We start from the raw sequence: 9,954 nt of genomic DNA, 5'->3' as shown, positions 1-9,954 counted from the left end.
TAAGGTGCTTTAGTAACAAAACGGATGGCACTGTGATAAACTGCATCCAGTTTGCTGAGTAGAGTATTGGGAGCTATTTTGTAGATGACATCGCCGAAGTCGAGGATCGGTAGGATAGTCAGTTTTACTAGGGTAAGTTTGGCGGCATGAGTGAAGGAGGCTTTGTTGCGGAATAGAAAGCCGACTCTAGATTTGATTTTAGATTGGAGATGTTTGATATGAGTCTGGAAGGAGAGTTTACAGTCTAGCCAGACACCTAGGTATTTATAGTTGTCCACATATTCTAGGTCGGAACCATCCAGGGTGGTGATTCTAGTCGGGCGTGCGGGTGCAGGCAGCGAATGGTTGAAAAGCATGCATTTGGTTTTACTAGCGTTTAAGAGCAGTTGGAGGCCACGGAAGGAGTGTTGTATGGCGTTGAAGCTCGTTTGGAGGTTAGATAGCACAGTGTCCAAGGAAGGGCCGGAAGTATACAGAATCGTGTCGTCTACGTAGAGGTGGATCAGGGAATCTCCCGCAGCAAGAGCAACATCAATGATATATACAGAGAAAAGAGTCGGCCTGAGAATTGAACCCTGTGGCACCCCCATAGAGACTGCCAGAGGACCGGACAACATGCCCTCCGATTTGACACACTGAACTCTGTCTGCAAAGTAGTTGGTGAACCAGGCAAGGCAGTCATTAGAAAAACCGAGGCTACTGAGTCTGCCGATAAGAATATGGTGATTGACGGAGTCGAAAGCCTTGTCCAGGTCAATGAAGACGGCTGCACAGTACTGTCTTTTATCGATGGCGGTTATGATATCGTTTAGTACCTTGAGCGTGGCTGAGGTGCACCCGTGACTGGCTCGGAAACCAGATTGCACAGCGGAGAAGGTACGGTGGGATTCGAGATGGTCAGTGACCTGTTTGTTGACTTGGCTTTCGAAGACTTTAGATAGGCAGGGCAGGATGTATATAGGTCTGTAACAGTTTGGGTCCAGGGTGTCTCCCCCTTTGAAGAGGGGGATGACTGCGGCAGCTTTCCAATCCTTGGGGATCTCAGACGATATGAAAGAGAGATTGAACAGGCTGGTAATAGGGGTTGTGACAATGGCAGCGGATAGTTTCAGAAATAGAGGGTCCAGATTGTCAAGCCCAGCTGATTTGTACGAGTCCAGGTTTTGCAGCTCTTTCATAACATCTGCTATCTGGATTTGGGTAAAGGAGAACCTGGAGAGGCTTGAGCGAGTAGCTGCGGGGGGGGGGGGTGGAGCTGTTGGTCGAGGTTGGAGTAGCCAGGAGGAAGGCATGGCCAGCCGTTGAGAAATGCTTGTTGAAGTTTTCGATAATCATGGATTTATCGGTGGTGACCGTGTTACCTAGCCTCAGTGCAGTGGGCAGCTGGGAGGAGGTGCTCAATACACATTAGACATGGCAAAATATGTAGAATTGCAAGAAAATGTGCTTTTATAACTGCTAAATGTTCTCTGAACCCCATGACAAAATGTGTAGAATTGCAGGAAATAAGCATTAAACCTGCAAAATGTTCTCTCTGCCAACAAGAGGGCTATGAACAGTTGTGTCATGAACAGTGCTTGTGCCCATAGAAAGAGGGATCTGAGTGAAAAAGTTTGGGAACCTCTGACCTAGATGACACTGTGGTCAGGCAATGAGTTCAGCTGGGCCACATGCTAGATTAGTCTCTTCCCTCACTCTTGGCGTGTCAAGAACGGTCACTGTTATGGGCAGAGATAAGTCACCTTGCCAAGATCTAGAAGAGTAGATCCTGTAAACACAATACAGTAACCAATACCCCCCCAGACCGACTGAAAACCTTCCAAATACAAGAACGGTTCATAAGGTGCCTCCCATGTGTCCACTGTCCAGGTGGGGAATGACAGTACAAAGGACAGACTAGGAGGCTCAACAATGGTGGTGCAGACATGTAGCGTGTGCCATACGTATGAATAGGAGCTAATGTGTCGCCTATGTTAAGGTAAGTTAAGCGTACACTGGAGCCACATGATGTGGTATGGAGGGGTGTGTCACGGCAGGTGTTCTCCCTGAGTGAAAATTGTGGCACACGCCAGCCATCCTGTGACTATTAGGGGACGTTCACGCAATAACACCTGGTTAGTGTTGGCCTCATTGTAACTGGGCATCAATAATTAAATTACCACTATAATAGAAGAGAAAGAGAGATAAAAAGAGAGTAAGAGGTCTATCATCTAACTCCAAGTTCAGAATTATTTTGGGCACATTGTTCTATGTCATTGTCTTACTGCTGTAAGTACTGAAATTCAAAACTGTTATTTCAACTATCAAAGTCAAATCTATTATTTTTCTGTTGGTATTGTTGGAAAGTAAGTAAGAATTTCAGCTGTTGTTTACGAAGCATGTGACAAATTACTTTTTATTGGATTTTATTCAAAAACAGAGTAGCATTTATAGGGGGCAGCCCAAAAATATACACTGCTCAAAAAAATAAAGGGAACACTAAAATAACACATCCTAGATCTGAATGAATGAAATATTCTTATTAAATACTTTTTTCTTTACATAGTTGAATGTGCTGACAACAAAATCACACAAACATTATCAATGGAAATCAAATTGATCAACCCATGGAGGTCTGGATTTGGAGTCACACTCAAAATAAAGTGGAAAACCACACTACAGGCTGATCCAACTTTGATGAAATGTCCTTAAAACAAGTCAAAATGAGGCTCAGTAGTGTGTGTGGCCTCCACGTGCCTGTATGACCTCCCTACAATGCCTAGGCATGCTCCTGATGAGGTGGCGGATGGTCTCCTGAGGGATCTCCTCCCAGACCTGGACTAAAGCATCTGCCAACTCCTGGACAGCCTGTGGTGCAACGTGGCGTTAGTGGATGGAGCGAGACATGATGTCCCAGATGTGCTCAATTGGATTCAGGTCTGGGGAAAGGGCGGGCTAGTCCATAGCATCAATGCCTTCCTCTTGCAGGAACTGCGGACACACTCCAGCCACATGAGGTCTAGCATTGTCTTGCATTAGGAGGAACCCAGGGCCAACCGCACCAGCATATGGTCTCACAAGGGGTCTGAGGATCTCATCTCGGTACCTAATGGCAGTCAGGCTACCTCTGGCGAGCACATGGAGGGCTGTGCGGCCCCACAAAGAAATGCCACCCCACACCATGACTGACCCACCGCCAAACCGGTCATGCTGGAGGATGTTGCAGGCAGCAGAACGTTCTCCACGGCGTCTCCAGACTCTGTCACGTCTGTCACGTGCTCTGTGTGAACCTGATTTCATCTGTGAAGAGCACAGGGCGCCAGTGGCGAATTTGCCAATCTTGGTATTCTCTGGCAAATATCAAACGTCCTGCACGGTGTTGGGCTGTAAGCACAACCCCCACCTGTGGACGTCGGGCCCTCATACCACCCTCATGGAGTCTGTTTCTGACCGTTTGAGCAGACACATGCACATTTGTGGCCTGCTGGAGGTCATTTTGCAGGGCTCTGGCAGTGCTCCTCCTTGCACAAAGGCAGAGGTAGCGGTCCTGCTGCTGGGTTGTTGCCCTCCTACGGCCTCCTCCACGTCTCCTGATGTACTGGCCTGTCTCCTGGTAGCGCCTCCATGCTCTGGACACTACGCTGACAGACACAGCAAACCTTCTTGCCACAGCTCGCATTGATGTGCCATCCTGGATGAGCTGCACTACCTGAGCCACTTGTGTGGGTTGTAGACTCCGTCTCATGCTACCACTAGAGTGAAAGCACCGCCAGCATTCAAAAGTGACCAAAACATCAGCCAGGAAGCATAGGAACTGAGAAGTGGTCTGTGGTCACCACCTGCAGAACCACTCCTTTATTGGGGGTGTCTTGCTAATTGCCTATAATTTCCACCTGTTGTCTATTCCGTTTGCACAACAGCATGTGAAATGTATTGTCAATCAGTGTTGCTTCCTAAGTGGACAGTTTTATTTCACAGAAGTGTGATTGACTTGGAGTTACATTGTGTTGTTTAAGTGTTCCCTTTATTTTTTTGAGCAGTGTATATCTACCAATCAAGAGTGAGGTTTAAGACTTAGTTACAAAACTGTCACATTTCTGTAGTGTTGAGTAGACTCAAGCGTCAACTCTAGAAATGCAACATCTAAAAGGAACAGGGACACGCCAGCAAAATAACTGCACATCACCACTGTACACACTGAACGCATTACTCTGCTACTGTCCGTTGACTGTGGGTGGGAGATGCCCACGTAGGCTACTTAACCTGCACTGTGCAGATGTCTTCCATTCTGTCAGCGCGAGGCAGGCAGCGAGCACACGGGCACCATTTCAACTGGTCCTCAGTCTTGGCTAGGGTAGTGGGAACAGTTTTTATTAACTATGTGTGAGATTCCCCAGACAGACAGCCTATACCAGTTGTACATGCACTGTAAAGTATATACTGTAAAGTATGTTGAGAAGGAATAGGTGGATTGGAGATATTTTATCTGTGCCTCTCTCCTTTTCTGAGAGAAAGATGATATGCAAATGAGAATAAATAGAAGAAAATAGAAGATAAGAAAATAACAATAGAGAAGATTATACAAGAACATAACATTTCAATGCATGTCATTCCAAACCACATTTAAGTACGAGTATTGAGAGAGCCTGTGGCACATAAGGTGAGTGTTTTAGGTCTTGCAGGGCTCATATCAGTAACTGGAAAAAGACGCAATGCATTTTCAGGTGCTAGCTGGGAAAATGACCGTTTATTTCTCTGTTGACAGCATTATATCGGTAGTGAAATCAAAACAGAACAGAGTACCGGTAACTACTGTATAAACCAATTGTTCTGAAACAAGGTGAGTCACATGTTTCCATGTCAGGCAAATATTATCACCAATGAGTCAATGGCCTTTTTCAGGTTTCCCCCCAGAATACCTCAACTCAGCACTCTCTTCAAACCACCCGTCTTATAGTGGTTTCAGAACGGTTTCAGAAGGTGTAGTCTCTGGAGTTTACAAGATGACTGTACTAATGACAGGGTGAAGGGTCTTTGCCGCCACCTATTGGCTAAGCTCAGTAATGCCCTATGAATGTCCAACATATCCAATATAAACAAGACCTCTAAACATATACACACCACACCAAATATACTTAAACAAATCCATGTAATTGCACATAAACAATGACCCATTACCCATCATTTTAAAGTGAAAATCATCCAGATAAATGACATCCCCAATGCTAAATGAAGACAACAACCCCTCCAATAGGTAGTTGTGCACCTTGTGTTTGGTCCTTGATTCCTACGGTCTCCAGTCTCCACTCTTTATCCCTTTAGCTCCGTCAGCCTGAGGACCACTCCTGTTGCTTTCCCTCTGGGGTCCGTCTGTAGAGCAGCATATATGCTGTGCCTTCTCTGTTAACAAAGGATAAGACACCTGTCAACTGATGCCATTTCCCCCCCCAGAATTGATCATGTATATTACTGAGAGATGTTGTCATTCTAAAGAGAAGTCATGTTGTGTTAAAACCTTACCTTTGACTTCCTCCATAGGTGTTCTGTACTTCCTTCCAGCTAACCTGTGTTTGTGTAAATGTTAAGTTACTTTTAATGATACCAAAAAACCTATAGGTGTAATACAAACTTGCTGAGTGGTGTAAACATTCTTCCGCTCATTTTCTCTTACCTGCCGTACAGAACTATCATTAGCGTGGTACCAGCTCTGGTCCTTGTGACGAAGGTATGCTGTGTAGTGTCCAAACATGGCATCGCCGGAGTGCACTATGACTGCACACAAACTGTACTGGCTGTCACTCTGAAAGAACGAACAAATACAATTTGATGTCCGTCAGTACAGCTGTACTATTTCCCTCCAATGATGTTGTGATAAAATGTAATTGTGTTTATATAGAGGCCCATGTGTAATTGTTTTATGTGCATAATGTTGTATATTAGCATACCTCAAACAAAAATTGTAAACATCTGCCTATCTACCTGTGCATAACGTTCTGACAGTGCCTCTACTGTCAAGATCTCAGAAATGTTCAGGGTTTCTGGGAAGGTGACTTTGCAGTGTAGTTTCCTGGTGTAACCATGGGAATTACGGAATCTCTTCAGGTGAAGACACAAGACAGGGGGCAGGGAGATGAGTTTGAAGCCCTACATAAGAAAGAACAAAATGGAGTAATTAAGTTAACAGGCAAATCACAAGAGTCTCTACAATGGAACATCCCTTCAGTTAGAAAGAACTGACCTGTTTGGATGGCTTCTTCTCTCCACACCTTTCACAGTAGCACTTATCTCCATCCCTTAGCTCCTGAAGCTCGAAGAAGAACCGTATGCAGTCCTCCTGGAAGACCACAGAATAGGAAAGACACAGAGACTAAATTTTCATTTTAAACAAACCACATCCTCCCTTTGACAGCTATCAAATAGAGCAATGTAACATTCCGTGCTAAGTACTGAATAGAATCCCAATATAAGAGAAAAGTCGAGCCAAGTTTGAGGGAACCCTCACCAGGGAGACATGGCTCTCCCTTATGTGCATGGGGAGGCTGAGTAGAAAGCTGGTCCCAGTTTCGATGTATGTACATTCTAGACACTGAAGGTATGTCTCCACGGTAACCTTGTACAGAGACTGAATCTCCTGAGCCTGGGGATGGAGAACACAGACAGAGAAGCTTCCTATCGTATCATCTCCAACATGCTTTTTGTTGGGTGTCCCTGTTGTTATTTTTTAGTTGATCTAATATTATGTCAATTTAAGTAGTACATACCAAGGCCTTGTCACTCATCTGTTGTTGGATAAGGTTTAAAATGGAAAGGAATACCTCATCTGCATCCTGCTGAACATTGTCTGAGAAACACATTCTTGTCAATGTTAAAGTTAGACAGTAAAATGATATTCTTTGTAATTCATAATTTTTAAATTTTTTATGTAATGACAGACTACTCATACTGCGGATGTAATTTCTGTCCAGGCAGTGCAGGAAGTCTTTATGAGGAGCAGGCTGGGATTGGTCACTCTGCATGGCTAGCAGCACCTTCCTCAGATACAAAGGGACACTCTCCTTGTCAACTGGGTTCCACCTAAGAACATAACATTCCAAGCACTCAATGCTTTCCCACAAGCAGCCTGATAACTACCAGTAAGCTAACTAATGTCTTTGTTACGTGTTGATTCTTAATAGCAAAGTATTGTAACCTGCCACCTGGCTTACCCTTCTAGCAGATCTACCAGTTCCCAGGTGGCAGAGAAGGACTGCAGCAGAGCATTCACACAGCATGACAGGCCATAGTTCAGCAGACCTCTTAGGCCTATGGGCATCAATATGATCAGAACATAGCTGCATGCCTCAATTCTATCCAGACAGTTAAGTAATAATAATGTATTATGTCTCACAGGAGGTTGGTAATCGATGGTAATTGATGGAGCAGAGTCAGTGGAATGGTATCAAATACATAAAATATATGGTAAATATATGGTTTCCATGTGTTTGATGCCATTCTATTCACTCAGCAGCCTCCTGTGCTTATGTCCATATTGATCAATGCAAAGTGTGTGGTGTAAATTGCAGTGATGCTACGGCTGATTATGGTCAGATTTTTTTCCTGATCAGGAAGAGGGAAAACTCAAGGCCCTATGGCGGCTCAGTAGCGTTCAGTTATAGGGAAAAGTGTAAAGCAGGTCCCGTGATCAGGGAAAAATAACCAGCCCATTGGCTTGTTTCAGTATCTACTTTCCACCATATGCATTCAGTCAAAGCCCGTACCTTGTGACCTACTCTCGATAGGTAGACTCCAACTACGGTAGAACATTGAGCAACTTCTTCGTGACATCAGGGCTATCGTTTTATCGTATCTATTGCTGGACTACTGTTGTTGAGTTAAGAAGTCCAAGGGGTCCACCTCCCTGTGAGTGAAATACAAATGAATAACTGGATAGTCATCATACATTTTTACATAGCTGAGTTTACTTAACTTTGAGAAACTAGGCTAACATTAAGGGTGCAATTTTTGTGAATCCAAAACACTGCATATAACATAATGTATTTATTTTAAGCAAAGATGTCACTTACTTTATCGATCTCATTGACTATCCACAGCCTTGGGAAAAAATCATATGGAAAAGACGCGACTTGAGGCGACTACCGCAGCATCACTTTCACTTTCTATTTCTGGCAAACTTTAGGTAAAAACGAAACTAACGAAACCGAGTCCATTATATCGCCATCTGCCGGACTTTGGGCTAAGTGCCATTAATTTATACCGATTTCTATTTTATCATATTGTTGGGCTTTGTGGAGGTCGCCACATACAGTATTTTAAAACAGCATTGACTGTCATTTGCCTGTAAAATTCCATGTCAGGACTATAAAGTAGTTGGCAGCAACAGTTAACAAAAATTGGACTTCTGTTATGTAAAAGGTTGTCCACGTAGTTCTAGACAGCTGTGTAGGCAACTATTTTAAATCAGCATGGAGGCAACATTTTGCAGCAAGAGAAGATATGGGACTTATTATGGGACAAGATATATAACTTTTGGGCCCTCCTTCAGAGCAGTACAGTATGAAACCCACATAGTTGGTTGGATGGCACCCCCTAGTGACAAACCTGATCAAGCTGTAAGCTTGAAGCTCCCAGGGGTTGAGGTCTTCATGGCAGGGGTGTCATTTAATCTAAACCTAGGGTATTAAGCTCATTTACTGCATTTCTACACAATTCAAAAACTCTCAAATGCATTTAGGAGAACAGCAAAAACAACCTAAATGCACTCCAGCCATTATCACATTGGCTGCTGTAGCTTCATTCACCTCAGTCGATAGGGGACTTAACATTCTACAAACATGTCATACTGCAATTAGCTACTACGCACTAGCTCAGCACAGGGGTCAAAAGTTTAGTTACACGTCAAGTCAAACAGTTACCTAGCCATCTTATAGAACTGCGTCAATGTTCTCTCTGTCCATAGTCCTAAAGCCAGCTAGCTGGGCAAACAGCCTTCTCGCCCTGCTCTGAGCCCTCTGCATGTTCCTAAAGCCAGCCCTCTAATCCTGCTAAACTGCATTTTCCTTTTAATTGGGATTGAAATGATTTTAGTTGCCAATTTTAAATTGTTGGTGTTGCGCTAGGTAGGGAATGGTGACTGCCATATTGCCCAATTGACGCCCTACTTCACAGGTCCAAAACATTGGTCCCAGATCAGAACGAGGACAATTAGACCCGGATTCGAATGGACACGGTCAGATTTTTGGACCCGGTCACTTGTTTTTTAAATTATTATTATTTTTTACCAATGATGTATATAAACCCTAGATTGCTATTTATTCATATTGCCCAATGAGAGGTTTTGAAGCCACCGTCCGCCATATTGGTACTCCTCAGATGGAGCAGTCCTCATAGATGGGTTGGTTGTTTAGCAACAAAACTGACAACTATGGGGCAAAACAGAGGGGGTTATCTTAGATTGTTGTCAACATGTTAACTCTATTATGTCTCCAAATGTTTATTGAAAACTTAAATACATTTGCACAATAAGCTTGTTGTCTCTCAAATACATCATGACAGTTGTTGATAAGCTAGCTAGTGACTTTTTTTTTTGCCATATTAGCATTGACATGAAATCAGTCAAAACACCTCAAAACAAGACATGGTATCAAGAACAAGATAAAACTAGCTGAAACGAGCCACTTACAATTCCCCATAAAGCAGCTTCTTGTCATTGTTACCAGCTATCTGACCGCTCAGAATCCTAACAAAGTACGGCTTCCGGCCACATCAATGTGCACGCATTATTTATGTGACGTTGTCAACCCACCCATCATTACAATTACAATCACTTGGTTTAATTTCATTCTTGGTGCATAACTTTACACTTACATTCCGGTGTGTTCATAAGAATGAATAAAGTGCTACTTCAATCAGCAAAATTATACTTCTCAAAATATTTACAAAATTGTGATTAATGCAAAGAAAACGGATGGATTATAT

At 43.5% G+C, this 9,954-nt stretch overlaps 1 protein-coding gene across 1 annotated transcript; it reads right to left on the bottom strand.

The window, feature by feature from the left end:
* Nucleotides 1–4,707: 4,707 nt before the first annotated feature.
* LOC112216982 (ubl carboxyl-terminal hydrolase 18) lies at nucleotides 4,708–9,734 on the bottom strand. Its single transcript, XM_024377167.2, has 12 exons — nucleotides 9,659–9,734; nucleotides 8,043–9,398; nucleotides 7,737–7,876; nucleotides 7,185–7,281; nucleotides 6,923–7,053; nucleotides 6,741–6,820; nucleotides 6,482–6,616; nucleotides 6,218–6,313; nucleotides 5,959–6,123; nucleotides 5,651–5,779; nucleotides 5,500–5,543; nucleotides 4,708–5,379 (listed from the first exon to the last, which is right to left on the bottom strand). The coding sequence occupies exons 3-12, from the start codon at nucleotides 7,801–7,803 to the stop codon at nucleotides 5,307–5,309; spliced, it is 1,017 nt and encodes a 338-aa protein (XP_024232935.1). The 5' UTR covers nucleotides 7,804–7,876; nucleotides 8,043–9,398; nucleotides 9,659–9,734; the 3' UTR covers nucleotides 4,708–5,306.
* Between the last annotated feature and the right edge of the window lie 220 nt (nucleotides 9,735–9,954).

Source organism: Oncorhynchus tshawytscha, linkage group LG17 (assembly GCF_018296145.1).
Source record: "Oncorhynchus tshawytscha isolate Ot180627B linkage group LG17, Otsh_v2.0, whole genome shotgun sequence".
NCBI classification, from domain to species: domain Eukaryota; kingdom Metazoa; phylum Chordata; class Actinopteri; order Salmoniformes; family Salmonidae; genus Oncorhynchus; species Oncorhynchus tshawytscha.
The sequence above is the reverse complement of the archived record's forward strand: the minus strand, read 5'-3'. Positions and strand labels throughout refer to the sequence as shown.

Bases quoted from the DNA above. Each gene is read 5' to 3' on its own strand.
- LOC112216982 (XM_024377167.2), bottom strand. From the start codon at position 7,803: ATGTCACGAAGAAGTTGCTCAATGTTCTACCGTAGTTGGAGTCTACCT. The intron at 7,282-7,736 runs GTACGGGCTTTG...TGATGCCCATAG, and splicing joins TATCGAGAGTAGGTCACAAG to GCCTAAGAGGTCTGCTGAAC. The intron at 5,380-5,499 runs GTAAGGTTTTAA...CTTTGTTAACAG, and splicing joins ACCTATGGAGGAAGTCAAAG to AGAAGGCACAGCATATATGC.